Consider the following 18,233-nt stretch of genomic DNA (forward strand, 5'->3'; position numbering starts at 1 on the left):
CAGGAGTCTAGTAAAAAGCTGACAACTTCATGGAACTCAGAATGTTACACTTAATCGACCAGTTAGAAATTAACTTCAGCTTATTATTATTAGAGATGCATGAAAGCTCTACCCACACACATGCTACGAAAAACAGTTCAGAAAACGTGGGCACTGACTTCAAAAAGGAGCCTCGGTCTACTCCAAAGCCTGCCTCCAAGGGCCACTGCAGGAGGATGCCTGCCTGGCCTGCAGCATCCGGGGGCAGCAGTAGCAGCAGAGACGGGAAGGAAGCGGGCCTTGCCTTGGGTGGCATTCCAGCTCCCTCTGCCAGCAGGGGCCAGTCCCCCATTCCTTAGTTTCAACTACAATTTGGCAAAAGCAATTCTAGTTTAATCGGGGGCGGAGGGGAGGCGAGGGGGTTTACTTCCCTCTGCTTAGCTAACAGAGGTAGAAGGGTGGGGCGAGGGGGCTTACTTCCCTTTGCTTAGATGATAACACAGGTAGAAGAACCCCCTTCCGTCAATTGCTTGGCCTCTAAATGCCACAGGCAGGCTACTTTTCAAGGCTTTTCGAAGCATCCAAGCAATCCAAAGTGGCTTTGAATTACAGGGTAAGGCCAAGAAGGGTGAAAAGGGGCCAGAGCTGAGGTATTTGGGCCAGTTCTGGATCACTCAGATTGTTGAGGGAGGGGGTGGGGGGCGTAAGACGACAAGGAGCCCACAGGCCACTTGACGAAATTCTCTGGTTTTGCTGGGGCTTTGCTTCAAATTTTCACAACAGAAGAATTTGAATTCGAATGCCACAATATTGTTGTAATACCAGGGATTCTCTAGAAGCAAGTTAAGGCTTTCTGAGCAAAGGAAACAATTTCAGACGACACTGTGACAGAATGCTGCAGTGAAATGCTCCCTCATGACTCTCCTGTCCTGCCTGAAGGACAAAGACCTACAAGTGACTTCAACTTGACGTGATGTTTCACTGATCTTTACTTCAACTCTAAGTCAGAATCAATGCCACAGGCAAAGAAAAGCCTCTTACATCTCAGACATCTGCTTGCCTAGCAAACACAAACAAGAACACATGTATTGTTTCCCTGGAGCTGGCAAAACACATCTCAAGTCACACAGTTACAAAGAGAGCTCTCATTCAGATGCCGGGCATATAAGCTCAGCTACCCAGAAAGTTCAGCTTTAATGAAGGCTGTGGTTTTAGAATGAAAGCCTGAGCAGGAAGGATTTCTGCCCTGGGAATTCTCAGTGCTCTGCCTGAGTCACACTGGAGGATGGAGACAGGCTCCTCGTTCCAGGGACCAGCACCTGCTGCAGTCACAAGACCACCCTCAGAACAGCAAGGATCTTATGACAATGGGGACTCTGAAGAGAAGCCAGTCAAAGACACAGGGTTTTGTACAAGATCAAGGGTCTTCACCAGAATACAGAAGCCCCCTCCCTCCAAGTCCCCTCAGCGTGAGCCGTGAGCCCTGACACAGCCGTTTCCACCTGCAAGGGCTGCAAAAGCCAAGCTCACGCAGATGTTCAGCAACGTTCAAGCAAACGACGTGTAAATAGATGAAGTGGTCTTAGACGCGGTCCAAGAGGAGGGAACAGGCTTAGAGAAGTGAGGTGATTTGCCCACGATCCACTGTGAATTAGAGACATTAGGAAAAGAACCCAGGTATATTTCCACTCTTATGGTGACTCCTAAAGTTCCCAGTAAGTATAAAGCGCTGCAGAGAGGTTAAAAGAATATTGTAACAAACAGCTTTCTGCTTTCATTCTGCTCTGGAATCATTTGTGTAAACTCACAGCAGGAAAAGATAACAGTTTTCTTCAAGTCTGTTAAACTCACTTCTAACATAAATACATTAAAGAAACCTGACACCACTTTTTTGAGTTACTTAATCCTAATTTGACAGGAATCAGTTACCTACAATTGTCTTCAAATTGCTGAGGACACGGAGTACCACAGGAGAGATGTGGGTGCTTCTCTCCATTGGTTTTAACACATTATTCCTGCAATGGAATTGTCCAGATTGATGCAATTTATTGCCTCAATTTGATTTTCAGATAAAATATTCAAACACTCTTTAAAAATTCGGCCTTGTTTTAGCCCAGATACAACCTTAGTGGCAAGAGGGGCATTCATATCATCATCAGAAATGAATCATTTGGGGAAGAAAGACGAGGACACCTGGAGGAAGGGAAAAAGATGACCTATCTGTAAACTGCCGCTCCCGCATTTACCAGGCAAGCTTGCGTCTCTGTAAATTCAATGGCTCTGTGCTCTCATTCAGGGACAAACAAGAATTTTCTTGTAAGACAGCCACAGTCACATTCTCATTTCTATGCCTGAGAGTCTGGAGCTTGAACAAAGGGCTTCAGTTGACTTCATGTGAGCCAAAATGGAATGTGAGTGCCATTCAGAGTCACACACTAAAAAGATTTCAGCTGGGACACTGGCTCCCACAGTTGTGGGGGAGCAAATTCCGGTTGTGTGGCAACAAAGGCTATGCTGCCAGCCCTGCCTGTCCTCCACAGGGGCCACCAGGGCCGCCATGCAGATCAGACCCCAAGGACACCCTCCCCCACACCGGTTTGTGTGACAACAGGGCTGTCTTTTCTCCTCCCGAATTTCTGAATGGAGCTGGCACCTGGGCCAGTCCCTGTTTTGTCAGATAGGCTAAGGGGTGTGGCCTCAGGCATAAGAAAGGAGCCTCTCGCTCTTCTGGGGTGGTGATTCAATCCCAGAAAGTTATTGCGTGGTTTACCTATTCTCATAAAAACTCTTGAGAAATGAAGGCAGTAGTAGCAGGAAAGATGACTATGAAATCTTCTAGATCACAGCTGTGCTTGGGTGAAGGGAAAAGTAACAGAGGAGAGGGACTAGCTTCCAAACTGAGGGGTAAAGTGCCCATCTGTGCTAAAAGAACACAAAAAGGAAATGTATTGGAGAAATAATACATTGCGGGGGAAGTCATAATGATAGAAGTTAAGGAGTGTCAGGAATTATACCAAAGCAAAGTTGAGACCACAGAAATCTCAATCTTCTGAGATAAGGGCTGGTTTTGATGTTATTCGGATGATCTGGTGATTGTCAGAGAAAACAACTTCTTCAGGTTACAGACATTACAGTCACAGTCACTTGGACCCATGCCCAAACCACACCCACCTGTGGGCCAGAGGGTTGACATTCAGGTGCCCAGGTGGCTTCCTTGATCCCTGAAACATCCATGCAGACCCACTATTTATATTCCAGTCTGTCCTGGAGTCAAAGGAGATGAAGGAGGGAAAATCTCTTTTTAAAGTATCCAGGCAATTTTACTCATGGTTCTGTTTAGTTCCAGATAGCAACTAATGATTTTTCAAAGTGCAGGGTTTTTAGGTATTCAAGTACCACAGGATCGGAGAAAAGGAGTACTTGAAGCCTAGAGTTGCATTTTCACTTGAGAAGACACACTTTAGAAAGATCTATCCAACACATTGCAAATATAGGCTATTAAGTTAAAAATCTGGTTTCAAAGTAACACCCTCTTAGGTTGGAAATATCTTTCTCCAAACTCAGATCCAGCTTTTGAATTGTTTGGTATCAAAAGCCAAAGTTAAAAGGACTTGGGTTTAAAAACTAAAATGACAATTGAGTGCTTAAAAAAAAACCTCAAAACATCTTTTTATCAAATAAGGGACAAAAAAAAAGGTAAATGATGATATCTACATGCTTAGACTGGGAGAGCAGCTCCCAGGTTCCTCTGGAGGGATGTTCTCTCAAATCTCAGTAAACTGAGTTTGTCATTGAACTTTGAACCTGGTAGTGCGCTCAGCAATCTACCTGGTCCAAGTCCCCCATTTTAGAGGCAAAGAAACCAAAGTCCCCAGGGACTTTGTCCAGGGTGAAAAGCAGAGCCAGGGCACAGCCCAGATGCTCAGCCACCCAGAGCCCTTCTGAGACATCACACTGTGGTCACACAATGGCAGCTCCATGGCCGGCCTTGCTGCTCTGGAGGCCTTGGGATTACAAATTTCAATAAAATGAGCTAAGAAGATGTTTCCAATTTAAGGGCGCCATTGAACACCATTTTCAAAGTTTGCCTGGTGATGAGAATCACCTGGGGCAGCTGTCAAAAATTAAAATCCCCAGGCTCCTTCCCAGACCCAATTAATTAGCCGCTCCGAGGGGAGGGACCTGGGAGGCTGAATTTTTAACAAGTGCCCCACATAACTCTCAGCAGCAGCAGCAAAGTGTAGGGAAATGGTTTTAGAAGACAGGGTAAAAACTTGGCCTGTGACTCAAAGGAATTTCGTTTGCCATTTAAGAAGCCACACTCTGGCCTGGGAAGCCCAGCTTCTCAGGCTTCCAAGCTGAGCTGTGTCTTCAGCATTGGCCTGGAAGGGTGAGCTCTTTTTAAGGTCTATGTAAGGACACATAAAACCATCACAAAATGACATACATCCTTCGCTGTTCTCAGGGAAAAGCCTTTTGACGGCAAAGCGAAATTACTATTCAGACACATTTTTAAGTAGAGAAACTAGATGTACTTGGCTTAAAAGCAACCTGGTGCTGAAACTGGACAGAGGGCAAGAACTCTGTCGCTTGTCACCATGGCTAACAATGCAATGGAGAAAACCAGTAACTAAGCACAAAAATAGCCTGGAGCTCCCAGGAAGAGCTGCCTACTCAGAGACAGGTGTGCATGGTGGGTGCCGCCTGCTGATGGTGTGAGGTCAGATCCAGGTCACTCAGGGAGATGGGAGACCTGAAACGGGGTGAGGGGACAGAGCTTCCAGAGGAGGGCTGCTGGAGTGTGCCAGAGTCCAGAGGCCTCACTCCAGGTCGGCCTCCACCTGCTCCGTGTCAGAGCACTGTGACTTGTTACGCTCCCATTGGCAAATGGCGTTGGCATACTCCACCACCAGCTTATCCATCCACGTCAGGGGCTCGGGGAACAGCACAGAGCCCTCAAAGAAGCCCAGGTGGCCCCCGTGCAGAGGCAGCACAAACATGACGTTCTCCCGTTTCTCTGCAGGGGAAAGGCAGCTGAGTGAGTTACTGTTCTCCAGTTTGCTCCAGGACGCTGGCTAGGGTGGCCTGGGCTTTCCCCACAGAGGGGTCAACTAAGTGGGTAAAGGTCACCAACCTCCACTCACTCTGCCTTGTTCACGAAAGTTGGGGGCAGGCAAGACAGGGGCACCTAGCAGGTTTTAGAATACAGCCTGGCTTTGGAGCTGAATGGGCACCAGTTTAAGAAGGCCTTAGAGCACTAAGGGGTTCTCAGACTTGGCTGCATATTAGAATCAGTTAGGAAATTCTTAAAGCTCCTTAAGCCCAGGCTGGCCCAGATGAATGAAATCAGAATCTCTGGGTATGGAAGGTGAGGAGGCGTGAGGGAGGGGAATGCCCAAGCCTTGGTATTACTCCAGTTCCCTAGGTGGTTCAATGTGCTTCCTAACTTTGTGCATTGGAATCACTTAGGATATCTTGTTAGAATGCACATTTTGATTTTAAGCCTGAAGGAAGAGCTGAGATGCTGCATTTCTAAAAAGCTCCCAGGTGATGTCCATGCTAGTGGTAGGGGTCAGGCTCTGATTAGGGATTCACAGCATTTACAGTATTATTTACTAGAGAACAAGGAGAATTCAATGGAGTCAGTGATTTTTCACTACAGACATTTATCTTCAAAATTCTTAAAGCTGCAAGTTGTGTTAAAAGATGCCCAAGCTCTCAATGCCACATGCTAAGTGGCCGTACTGAGAATTAATAACCTGGAGCTTGAGTTTACTTTTTATTTTTTCGAGACAGAGTCTTGGCTCGCTGCAACCTCCACCTCCCCGGTTCACGTGATTTTTGTGCCTCAGCCTCTCTAGTAGCGTGTACCACCACGTCCGGCTAATTTTTGTACTTTTAGTAGAGATGGGTTTCACCATGTTGGCCAGACTGATCTCAAACTCCTGACCTCAAGTGATCAACCTACCTTGGCCTCCCAAAGTGCTAGGATTTAAAGGCGTGAGCCACCACACCTGGCCCAGTTGCTTCTATCTTTAAAGCAGATGGAGAGGTTGTCACAAAAGATAGTGGAGTCGGATTTTTTGTTTTGCTTTTCCAGTCAAATTTTATTTTTTTACCATTAATTTATTTTTAGAGACAGGGTCTTGCTCGTTTGCCGAGATAGCTTGCTGTAGCCTCAAACTCCTAGACTCAAGTGATCTTCCTGCCTCAGCCTCCCGAGTAGCTAGGACTACAGGCAGGTACCACCATGCCCAACTAATTTTTAAGTTTTTTTTTTTTTTTTAGAGATAGGGTCTTACTATGTTGCCCCGGCTTGTCTCAAATGCCTAGCCTCAAGTGATCCTCCCATCGCAGACTCACAAAGTGCTGGGATTATAGGTGAGCCTAGTCTCAAATTTTAAATCTAAATATCTCTTTTTTTTTTTCTTTTTTTTTTTTTTTGAGTCGGAGTTTCGCTCTTGTTACCCAGGAGTGCAATGGCGCGATCTCGGCTCACCGCAACCTCCGCCTCCCGGGTTCAGGCAATTCTCCTGCCTCAGCCTCCTGAGTAGCTGGGATTACAGGCACATGCCACCAGGCCCAGCTGATTTTTTGTATTTTTAGTAGAGACGGGGTTTCACCATGTTGACCAGGATGGTCTCGATCTCTTGACTTCATGATCCACCCGCCTTGGCCTCCCAAAGTGCTGGGATTACAGGCGTGAGCCACCGCGCCCGGCCAAATCTAAATATCTCTTTATGTTGAACTCTCACACTTAAGGGAAACCTAAACCTGAGATAATTTCACAGAACATCAGGTGGCTCCCCAGAGCCCCATTGGCTATGGATATACATGACGGTCCTGTCTCATGCCCTGGGAGGGACACGAGGGGGGCCTGATGTTCAGGCCCCATCAGAGCCCGAAGACTTTCAGACCACACAGAACACTGACTGCAATGAGATGTCTTTCCCCACAGAGGCTGGCCTCCAGGAAATGACAGCATGGTAAAGTGGCAGAATTTACTGTGGTGATTTGCTGACCTGTTGAGAGGACAATAGAAAGAAACACTTACCTGAAAGAGATTTTGGAATGGTTAGAAGACTTTCATGCACCAAGGGATCATCAGCTGCATTAACCAGCATGAGAGGCACATAAATCTGCAACAAGAAAATAAAAGCAGAATTAAATTACTGATTCCCATTTTCAGACCCCATAGATTGAAGGCTCAAACTCACTGCTAGACATGTTTTTGAAGCAAAGGAAAGCTGGCCACAGCTCAACAGGTGGAGTAAGGGTACCTGGTATTCTCTGGCAGTGTGACAAGTTCCATCTGCTGCTGTGATTTCTGCTCTGGCAGCAGCCAAGTGCAGAAGCAAAGCTTCCTGATGATCATCACAGTGTTTCAGAGTAGCCATGCCTTTTAGGAAATGACTTTACAATGAATTACGTATGTATTCAGTTTATATCACGGGAGGGAAAAAATGAAGTGTACTCCACATTAGAAAAAAGAGATTTTCTAGAGAAATCTAGGCCAAGGCTAGACACAGTGATTCATGCCTGTAATCCCAGCACTTTGGGAGGCTGAGGTGGGAGGACTGCTTGAGCCCAGGAGTCTGAGATCAGCCTGGGAAACATAGCGAGACCTGTACCCTCATGTCTATTTAAAACACAAAAACAAAAACAGAACAAATCAAAATAATCTAGGTCAGGCGCGGTGGCTCATACCTATAGTCCCAGCTACTCAGGAGGCTGAGGCGGGAGGATCACTTGAGCCCAGGATTCCAAAGCTGCAGTGAACTATGATCACACCACAGCACTCTAGCCTGGGCAACAGAGCAAGAGATCCTGTCTCTTAAAAAGAAAAGAAGAAGAATCTGAAGGTTGAAAATAGGAGTAGGCTGGTGGATATTGGAAAACCGTTGGCAGGGCTGCATTCAACGTCCACTTTAGTAAAACAGCCATAGCCTCCTTTTTCATTTCAGTGGAGGTGGTACTGATGGGGAGAATCAGACGTTGGTGAACAGCCATATCGAGGCAGTGGGTGATTGTGCTACCCTGCAGGTCTCTGATGTTGGCTCTAGACAGCTCAACATTCCTATAATGGCTTAAATGACGACACCAAAGGCCTGATGCTGTTAAACTCGGAGGGATGGCTGGTCAAACAGCACAACTCCAGTTCCTAGTGATCTGCTTTACAAGAGAAAGGTGGGCCAAATCTACAGGTGGCCACTGACAAGGAGAAATGGGAAGTCCTGTGTGTGGATAAGTCAATTGTGCAAAGACAGAACGAGAGGGACTGGCTTGTTGGTCATTCAGGTAAAACAAACATGGAGATTTTGGTTGGCCAGAAACTTAATACACACAACGTTTATCGTAGCTGCTAAAAATGGCATTAATACAAACCAGTCTACCTCATTAACAGACATGCTCCTCATCACTCTGATGCAAAAACACATCTGTCTTACTCTGTGCTTACCAGACCATGGCAGGAAGTCTGAGTTCAGTCTCGGGCACCATGGTAACAAAATACAGAACGGCTGGAAGATAGTCCAGGACGGTGAGATACCCAGACAGATCTCACTGGTCTGGCAGAAACCAGACAGGATTATACTATCAAAGGAAGACTAAGAAAAAAGTGGATGTTGGAGCAATTTTAAGGGTTCTCACACAGCCGTGGGAGCACCCGAGTCTCTGGGCAGCTCTGGGATTAATGTATGGTAGTTACAGAGGGAGAGGGTCTGGTTCCATAAACAAATCCAAGCTAAAAACTACTGGTTGGAGCCAGAGTCCCACTGAGCTTCCACCAGGAAAATGTAGGAGGGCTATGTGCTGTGTTGTGTCCGAGGCTGATGGAGTGGCGCTGATTCACTCACCCTGTGCAGGTACCGCATGCAGCTTTCTTCCTCATAGTATTCCTTCAGGGAGTTATAGCCATGAAACTTCCTGAACATGCCAGAAAAAGAAAAAAAGGAAAAGGATAAAACATGTGTCATAAGATCAGAATGCTGAGCCGATTAGGGCTCCAGTTCCTCACGCTAACTTGTGGCATTGGTAGAGCAGACAGAGGCAGGAACTAGGCCTGAATGCTAAGCTGATTTTATTACTGTTCCAGATCCTGCACTAACTCACCATATCGATGCAATGTATGTAGGTAGCAGGGTTTGGGGCTAAGAGCACTGGCTTTTGGCATCTGGGTTCAAATCCTGCTTCGGTCATTTACTGGCTATGGGACCTTGGGCAAATGGTTCAACTTCCCTGAGCCTCAGCTTCTCCTGTATAAATGAATCTAAAGACAGGGCCTTCCTCAATGGAACTGTGAGACTTATGATGTTAAAGTGCTTACTAGCATCATGACCAACCCAGAGTAATGACCCTGTAGTAATTGTTATCTATAGTAATTATTAGTGTATGTTACATCTCTTGAGACAGCATAAAACCAGATGTCACTATAGATATGGAGAAACTGAAATTCAAGGGCATTTACTAGGACTTTCAACAGAGTTCTTGGTGGAGTAACAGGACCACTGTGAATTGGAATAGAATATGTATTAGATAACAGAAACGAGACCGTTGTTCAAAGTTACCAATTCTGTCCATTTACCTCTGACTACTCTCTGTATCTCTGACTATGGAGCAATAGTCAGAGCTAAACTGGCATGTAACAAAACCTCTGGTGCTCAGCATGGAGGAGGAGCTGTAGCTCTGCTCTGCTCTGTGCTCCCAGAGGCCCAGCAAGGTTCAACCTGGAGCTCCGACACCAGGAGGCCTAGGCCAGAGGATTTCAAAACCTTTCTTTCTGACACAGTTTAGGGCCTCTGGCTTCTGAGTGGTGGGTCTTTCTGTTGGGATGGGTCTTTAAGCTATCTTGCCTCCCCTGAAGCTGTGGATCTCTTCTATTACCAGCCTCTTATCGACATCTCAGCCTGGGAATGACCTGGAAAACGCAGGCTGGACTATTAGGGCCCTCTTAACAGGGAGGAGGCCAAGTGTAGAGATCATCTCTAAGAGGCCTGTCCTTGTGAAATCAGTTCCTTTGTGGAATCAGTAGGGAGGGAAAGCAATCCATCCCTCCAGTATTACTGGGATGGATCTATGAGGAAGCCACAAGACTGGTCATGATCATAAAACTGCTCCTATCAATCGCTATTAAAGAAGAAGGACTTCAGAGAGTGTTGAGAAACATTCTCTTTGGGCTTAAACAATTTAGGAGATAAATGGGAAATTTAATTTGTTTTTTTCTTACCAGACACCACAATAAAGTCACATACCTCATCTGAAGTGAGGGTAAGATTCATTTTTCACCTTCTGAACATACTAGCAATTTCCTAGTTTTCATTTCCTTTGAGAAACACTTAGCAGGCATATTTCAAGGTTACTTGGTGTGAGAAGGCCACTAAATTCTCACAAGGAAGAAAAGGAGAGATCCTATACCCTCAGGTCAATATCTGCCTGTCTATTAGATGAAGAATAATTGCTTGCTTTAAACCACATCTAAAGATATCAAATAATTTACTTTTTATTTTTAAGGGACAGGGCCTTGCTCTGTTGCCCAGGCTGTGATCATAGCTCACTGTAACCTCAAACTTATGAGTTCAAGTGATCCTCCTGTCTCGGCCTCCCAAATAGCTGGGACTACAGGTGTGTGCCACTATGTTTGGCTATTTTTATTTTTCAATTTTTTTTTGTAGAGACAGGGGCTTGCTATGTTGCCCAGGCTGGTCTCAAACTCCTCATCTCATGTGATCCTCCAGCCTTGACCTCCCAAAGTGCTGGGATTGCAGGCGTGAGCCACTGTTCCCGGCCTCAAATGATTGTTAAACGAAAAGGATCGGGTAAAGAGAATGATGTCAGAGGTCAATTTTACCTTTTTCAGTGAAGGCTAATCTCAATCAGAAACTACTGGTGCCTGGAAAGAGGGGACACTGTCAAGGCTGCAACCTCAGGTGCCTGGAGGACCCAGGCAGGTGAAGAGCAGATGAATGAAGTGGGCAGTATTTGCATCTTTCACTCAGAGGGGAGTCTTCAGGCCCCAAACAGAGAGGTTATGTCCATTTTGCTTGAAACACATAGCCTTCTTGGTCTATCTTCTGTTTTTCTATGCTTTTTGTTGTTGTTGTTGTTAATTTTGAGAAACGTCTTGCTCTGTCACCCTGGCTGGAGTGCAATGGCATGAACATTGCTCACTGCAGCCTCGACCTCCTGGGCTCAAGTGATCTTCCTGCTGTGGCCTCCCAAAGTGTTAGGATTACAGGCGTGAGACACTGCCCCTAGCCAGTTTTTCTACTCTTGTTAGAGACATAGAGAGGTAAAAGAAATATTTCCTTTGCCTTTTGCTCCACCGCAGAATGCAGACTGATGTGGCACCTGATGCTTGCCCCTGTGTTGAGGCAAGACAGGTGGGGTGAAGATGGCCCAAGCTCGGCCTGCACACCCCAGCTTCCTGAATCAAGCTAACTATGCTATGCAGAAATACAGAATGAACAGTAGGACCCTTTTCTTATTTTCCAGGAGAAACCAGAAATTTAAATTTTTCTGTACAATCTTGTGTTTTTAAACACTAGACACTTACTGAAAGAAAAAACAACAACAACACCCTTAACACTAAAGTGGGCAGAGCAAAGCACCAGTACTGGGAAGAGCTGGCCTGTAGCCTCCCGCCTGGCACCCGGCCCCAGCCCGTCCCTTTCCTGTCTGCGGTGACACACCTCATCACATTGTCGTCAATCTGCATCAGGGATGTTGCTGTGTAGAGCCGGCTCAAGTCCGTGTCCTCCAGGCTCTGGGGCTTCTTAACATGGTCTCCAAAAAGAGCTTGCCTAGAGCAAACACAAAAGCAAACAGAGACTAAGATGTGGAGGATGAACAGCCAGGAGGCAGAGCAAGGTGGTCAGTTACAAATGGAACTTTAGCCTTTGGAACATCCCAGAAGATGAGCTGGTGCCGTTGACTTTTGAGTTAAGTGCAGAAAGATGAATGTCAAAACCTTATTTCCCTTTTCAGGGGTACCCAGACAAACTAAAGATTGGGTTTGAGCCTAGATGAATATTAAAAGCCTTCAGCTCAGGGGTGGAGGGCTCAAGATGGGCCCTGTGGTGAGTGGTGGGCTGTGGGCCAAGGCATAGGGGCCTCGTCCTTCCACTATGTCGACTATGTCCCCTTGGCAGAGACCCTTCCCCTTAATGAGCTGTTTGTGTTGCTTAACAAGGAAGACTCAGTGTGCAGGAAGGAGAGGAAAACAAACAAAAACCAAGGAAGACAAGGGTTAAACCATTTAGCTTTTGGCAAATCAACCACTTTCCAGTGTCTTAGATAAAAGCTAAGATCTATTCAGGAGAGCAATCATTTCTTTTTTTCCCCCCAACCCCCAAGTGGAACCAGCATTTCTATTATGAAAAAATCCATCTTGAGAGGATGACATTAGAGGTAGGGGTCAGAAAGTGCACTTCTGACCTCCCTTCCCAGCCAAGGGCTCTCATTCACACACCTGGAAGCGGACTGAGTTTGCCGAGGATGACCCTGCGGTGGGAAAGATTTATTATGGTAACTCGATATTCTGCTTCCACTCACAACCTATCCTAAAAAAGAACACATTTCCATAGCATTTTTTTTTAGAAGAATATTGGGAAGATTATATACCTAGTGGATAGAATTCAAAAATTCAAAGTTACCCTAAAATTTCTAAATGTTTGGCTTTCTGTAGCAAATTTGAAAAATGTAAATACTTAGAGTAGACTCAAAAGACTCTCATAATTTGAACCTTCTATACTAACTACTATCAAGACTGGGTCCTTTAGCAAAACATATGTGCCCTGTGAGGGGTCACTTTCAACTCTAGAGGTATAAAAAGGCAGACAGAGGACTTGGACTTGGTGTCAAAGGCCTGGACCCACTCCTTTCCGCTTCAGGCTACAAAACCTCTGCAGTCTCCAGGCCCATCCAAACCTTAGCTGAGCCCCACGCACCTCTGTGCCCAACGCACGGCTTAAACTTAAACACGAGCCGAGTAGGAGCAGCTGATTTTCCAGCCAGCACAGGGGACATAAGTCTCCCTCTGCTCTCCTTCCTGACACGAGGGCACAAGGTCATGTCTGGCAACGTGGCAGCCTGATGGGGCCTTCAAGCCCCGCCTTGCTTAGGCGCCATGCGAATGCCCACCCACAGGAAGCCCAATCTGGGGTGTGAGGCCTGCTTTAACCACTGGAATAAAGAGAATAAGCAACTGATGATTTAGTTGGATTGCTTTTCCTAGAGTGGTACAAAAATCCCCCAGATTTTTTTGAGTGCGCATATGTCTCAGGCACTGGGAGCAACCAAAACATTCTTAAGCCCTTCAATGCTCTCCAGTTTGGTTCTAGACATAGGATTTACAGAGGGGAAGCAACAGAAAAGTAACTTGGGCATGGATGAGTTGCCTTCACAGAAACAGAAGAATTGAGATGGACTTTAAAGGATGGGCTGGGTTCCCACCAGCAGAGAAATGGGAAAGCATTCTCAGCAAGGGGAGTAAGTGGTATGGGAGAGGCCAGGGGGCACAGGAGCCTCTCAGTAGCCTAGTCCAGCTACAGGGGATGAGAGACGTAGGGGAAGGAGGCAGAAATGTCAGCTATAATAATCATCATAATGAAAGTCATTACTAATATTTATCTGGTGCCATGCACACCAGCAGTGCTCTCAGCACTTGACAGGTTAACCCACTGCAGGATTCTGGGCTGGAGAGACAGGACTAGCATGAAGCCTACAAAGAGACTAAATCTCCAAGCAGGGAGGCGCCCATACCACACTTCGAGCCTCCTGTCCCCCTGCTGCTTGGTCAGAGGCCCAGGGGCCGGCCAAGAATGAGTCCTGATCACCCAGGCACAGAAGCATCCTACAGGGAAGGTCTCCTCAACAATGACAGCCACCTTGGGATCACTCTAATTTAGGAAAAAAGGGTGTAGAAGTGGTTCCTTGTCTTAGATTTACTGGGAATTACACAAGCATAAGGCAATTTGGCAAATTCAGTTGCTTGGGACAAATTTCTTTTCCTTTTTTGTCAGATAGGATCTTGCTCTGTCACTCAGGCTGGAGTGCAGTGGTGCAATCTTGGCTCACTGCAACCTCCACCACCTGGATTCAAGCAATTCTCCTGCTTTAGCCTCCTGAGTAGCTGGGATTACAGGTGCCACCGCGTCTGGCTAATTTTTGGTAGAGACAGGGTTTCACCATGTTGGCCAGGCTGATCTCGAACTCCTGGCCTCACGTGATCTGCCTGCCTCATCCTCCCAAAGTTCTGGAGTTACAGGCGTGAGCCGCCACGCCTGGCCAAGACAAGTTTGTTTCTAATCAAGTCACAAACGCGGGGAGCAGAGAGTGTGTACTACCCCTGCATTTTTTTTTTCCCTGAAGGAACAGGAGTCCTGGCTTTCCATGGCTCCCAGATGAGCTTAGGAAGGAACTGTCTCCTGAGAGAGAACAGAAGGTGACCTACCTGTGCGAGAGGATGATCTTCTTCATGTTGTCGGCCATGAGGAAGTTGTAGAACCGCCGGCACTGATCCCACTGCATGAAGGTTTCCTGGGCCCTGGAAGAACCACAGTGAGTAAGGACAACTGCGGTGTGGGGGTGTGGGTGAGCAGCTGGGAGGGGGCTCTAGCTATGGGGCAAGGCGCTTGTGTGGAAAGGGCCAGCTCTCAGGCTGTGGCCTCTGCATTAAAACAGAGGCTCTAATGTGCAGAGCTCAAACATCTGTGGAGAAATCTATGGCGACACCAAGACAGCGCAGCAGAAGGGGATCCCGGGAAAGGCCCTCTCTAGCACCAGAGGCTTTGTTAGGGTCTTCCTGACACTCTCTTCTAGCACCCGGGCCTTCTCTTAGTCACTGAGCCTGCCAGGATCAAGTCTGCTTCAATCGTCAGGTGAACGCTTTCTGTATCTAGCTTCCTACCTGGCAGGCCAAGTTTCTGGTTTAATAATAGGCACGTGGAAGGGGAGAGTGGGTGTGGAGGGGAAACCTAAAAAAACTTCTGTCTTGCTGATCAAGAGGTAAAGGAAAATCATTAACTGGAATCTCCTCCAAGTAAAACTATCTTTTAATTAGGCTTATGCCATCAAAGAGGCAAGGAAAGCAGGAGTGCCAGAAGTTCCAGGCATGGCTGGCGGGCTGGTCCAGAAGCATGCCTGCCCACTGGGCTAGTGTGTGATTGGCACATGCCAGGTGGCTGTGAAGGCCACCTTCTAACCCTTGAGTGGTGGCACTTGGCAGGTAATGTTATCCCTGTTTTCCAGAGTCCAGGTTCTGCAGCAGTCCATGGAGAGGGAGGAGGCAGCACCACCAGCCCTGTCCATGTGCTTCCCCAGCCAGATTTCCATGCCCACACGGCAAGTGAACAAACACGTTTTATTATTTAACTGTCTCCTGTGCTGGACATGTGGATTATTTCTAACTTGGCACTGTAAGAGAGTAATCCTCCAGTGGGGCAAAACCAGGACCAGACCAGCCCCCAGAGAGAGGAAGGGGGCAGGGTCCTAGGCAGGCTGGCCAAGCCCAGGACAGGGCTCCCCCCTTGAACAGTCAGGCCTCTGGGAAGAGGGATGGTGGAGCCTGTGGACCCAAAAGACCTAGCCAGAAGGTTCTGGGCTGGCAGTTGGTTGCCCTTCAGGGACAGAGCCAATCTGTAGAGAAGTCATCACCTCCAGCCAGTTCAGCTTAAGAGTGTGAGCACAAGAAAACCATGTTTGTACCACACAAGAGGTGGGCCAAGAGTTTTTGGTACCCGCCAGGCTAGGCTTTGTTAGTTCCATTGGGGTAGAAGAATGGGGCAGAAAGATGGACTTCAGACTACGGAAGGGATGGCCACCTACCAAGCCCCTTTCTTCCTTAACAGAATCTTTCCCCTTTTACAGGATGTCCTTTCACAGGAATCAGCTAGAGTCAAAGAGTATGAAAGAGTATGCATATGGCGCCTCATTATTCTGATAAAAAATTAACAACAAAATAAACAAAAAGCCCTGCGGCACTAAGGGCAACCGTGGGGTCAGGTCGACATCACAAGCCAGTGGTGGAAGTTGAGCTGTTTCCCAGGTTGAAGTTCTGTTCACAGAGTCTCACTTAAACGCTGCGGTTTCCCCCTCTTCGTTTGATTGTGATTCAAAGTTACTGATGGCACAAAGTGACTATATTTTACAGCTTTCAACTATAAAAACAAACTTTAGGAAATTCCCAGTCTCTGGGGGAACTTTACGAATGATAACATTTGCTTTTGTCATAAACTCATTTCTAGCCTGGAATTTGCCCATCAAAAGCAAAAGAGATAATACCCCCCATATTTGGCAGGAAAAGTGGTACCTGCCTCTGCCTCAGGCAAGAAGGCCTTGTTTAAAGAACTCTAGGATATTCAGGTGGCCAAGTCTTAGTGGCCCAACACATTCACTTAGCCAGGAGGATAAGTGCCTTTCAGGAAATTCTAAACACTTCTCTGAAAATTCCTCTACATATTCACTTAGCCAGGAGCATAAGAGCCTTTGAGGAGGTTTGAAATGCTCCTCTGATAATTCCTCTAGTGTCCTATAAGGCAGTGGTCCTTGGGACTGGCTTTGTGGAAGATGGCTTCAGGATGATGCAAGCGTATTATATTTATAATGTACTTTTCCCCTATTATTATTATATTATAATACATAATGAAATAATTATACAACTCACTATAATGTAGAATCAGTGGGATCCTTGAACTTATTTTCCTGCAACTAGACAGTCCCATCTGGGGGTGATGGGAGACAATGACAGATCATCAGGCATTAGATTCCCATAAGGTGGGTGCATCCTCAATCCTTCATATGCATGATTCACAGTAAGGTTCACCCTCCTATGAGAATCCAATGCCACAGTTGATCTGACAGGAGACGGAGCTCAGGCCATCATGTGAGCAATGGTGAGAAGCAGTAAATGCAGATGAAGCTTCACCCACTACTTCCCTACTGAGACCTGCCCACCACTCACCTACTGCTGCGTAGCCCAGTTCCTAACAGTGGTTTGGGACCCTTGCTGTAAGGGGCTTCTGCCCCTGGTCTGGGCCCTGTGCTACTGTCCTCCTCACCCTCACCTCCTTCAGAAATCCCTCCTCACTGACCCCTCTACTTGACTGAGGACCTCCTCGGCACCCATATGCCTAATGTGTAATATGTTAGTAACATGCATTTGTTGGTTTGTGGCTTTGTAGCTATCACTCTATTACCTTAAGTGCTGTGACATCCTCAGATACAGAGACTATCTTTTATACCCAACTGCAATAAAATGCTTTTTAGTTTTATTATTGGTCAATTCTGCAACGTAGGATTGTTAAGGGCTTTCTTGGGAAAGAAGAATTTATTTTACCTGAAACCAGACCAAAAATGCTTCCCTCCCCATTTTCTTTAAGCTCCATGAGGGAGGGAATTTAGTCTGCCTTGTTCAGGGCTGTGTCCCCTGACCTAGGAGGATGTCTAACCAGAGTCCCGGGGTGGGTTGGCAGCTGTTTCTGCTGAGGGAACGGGTTAAAGCCTGCTGGATGCCTGGTGATTTCAGGGCATTTGTGTTCCTCTTTCAGTGGTTCAGCACATGGTAAAAGGTGAGCTAGTTTAGCAGCAGCTAGACTTTGCTAACTACAGCAAGCAGGTAGCTGGCTTCTCTTTGCACCTTCGGTGGGCTCTGGCGGGATGGGAGGTGAACTACAGGAGGAGAAGCCAGAGGGAGGGGCTTACTGAGGAAGCAGGACTCCAGGCTCAGCTAGGAGAGATTTACCAGACGCATGAACTCTCGTGCGGCCCCTGCAGAGGCAGACAGGCCTCCCAGTTCCACCTCGCAGCCGCCACCATCCCAGTGCCGGAAGGCTCACCGCCCTCAAGCCTTGGCAGGAAAAAAAAAGTTATACTGGTTTAAAGTAAGGGACTGTGTTCCATCTGTTCCATAGGCCTGGTTTAAATGCTGAGGGCACCTGAGCCTTGCACTGGCACACACAGGCCAGCGGTGTCTCTCTGACCTGCTGCCAGTTCCCATAGGCAGGGCCGCATGATCAGCCTGGACGTTAGTTCTCTGTGCTCCAGAGAATAAAGTTGAAACTTGCTCCTCATTGCGTGAGGTTGGTGAGCCAATAGTTAGTTATGTGTATGAAGCCCTCTGAGGTCTCAGGGAAGGGGCTGTGTAGGCTATGTCTGCAAAATGTAAAGCACCTCACAGATTTTAGTTTCCTAGCTTCTTGAGCCTTCTTTACCTTAGTTCACTTTAGTTTGTGATGTCAATCATGTGCTCTTGCTGACAG

The 18,233-nt window shown here is 46.9% G+C and overlaps 1 protein-coding gene across 4 annotated transcripts in view; it reads right to left on the minus strand.

The window, feature by feature from the left end:
* Positions 1-642: 642 nt before the first annotated feature.
* ABHD2 (abhydrolase domain containing 2, acylglycerol lipase) overlaps positions 643-18,233 on the minus strand; it is a 114,072-nt gene continuing 96,481 nt past the window's right edge. For all 4 annotated transcript variants that reach the window (XM_032263909.1, XM_032263911.1, XM_032263910.1 and 1 more), the window contains 5 exons: positions 14,429-14,521; positions 11,667-11,777; positions 8,835-8,904; positions 7,034-7,118; positions 643-4,996 (listed from right to left, as the gene is read on the minus strand). In XM_032263909.1, coding sequence (XP_032119800.1) covers positions 4,800-4,996; positions 7,034-7,118; positions 8,835-8,904; positions 11,667-11,777; positions 14,429-14,521 — 556 coding nt within the window. In that variant the 3' untranslated portion in view covers positions 643-4,799. The remainder of the gene's footprint in view (positions 4,997-7,033; positions 7,119-8,834; positions 8,905-11,666; positions 11,778-14,428; positions 14,522-18,233) is intronic.

The sequence above is a fragment of the Sapajus apella genome, unplaced genomic scaffold, assembly GCF_009761245.1.
Source record: "Sapajus apella isolate SASKATOON/1434 unplaced genomic scaffold, GSC_monkey_1.0 scaffold139, whole genome shotgun sequence".
Taxonomy (NCBI): Eukaryota; Metazoa; Chordata; class Mammalia; order Primates; family Cebidae; genus Sapajus; species Sapajus apella.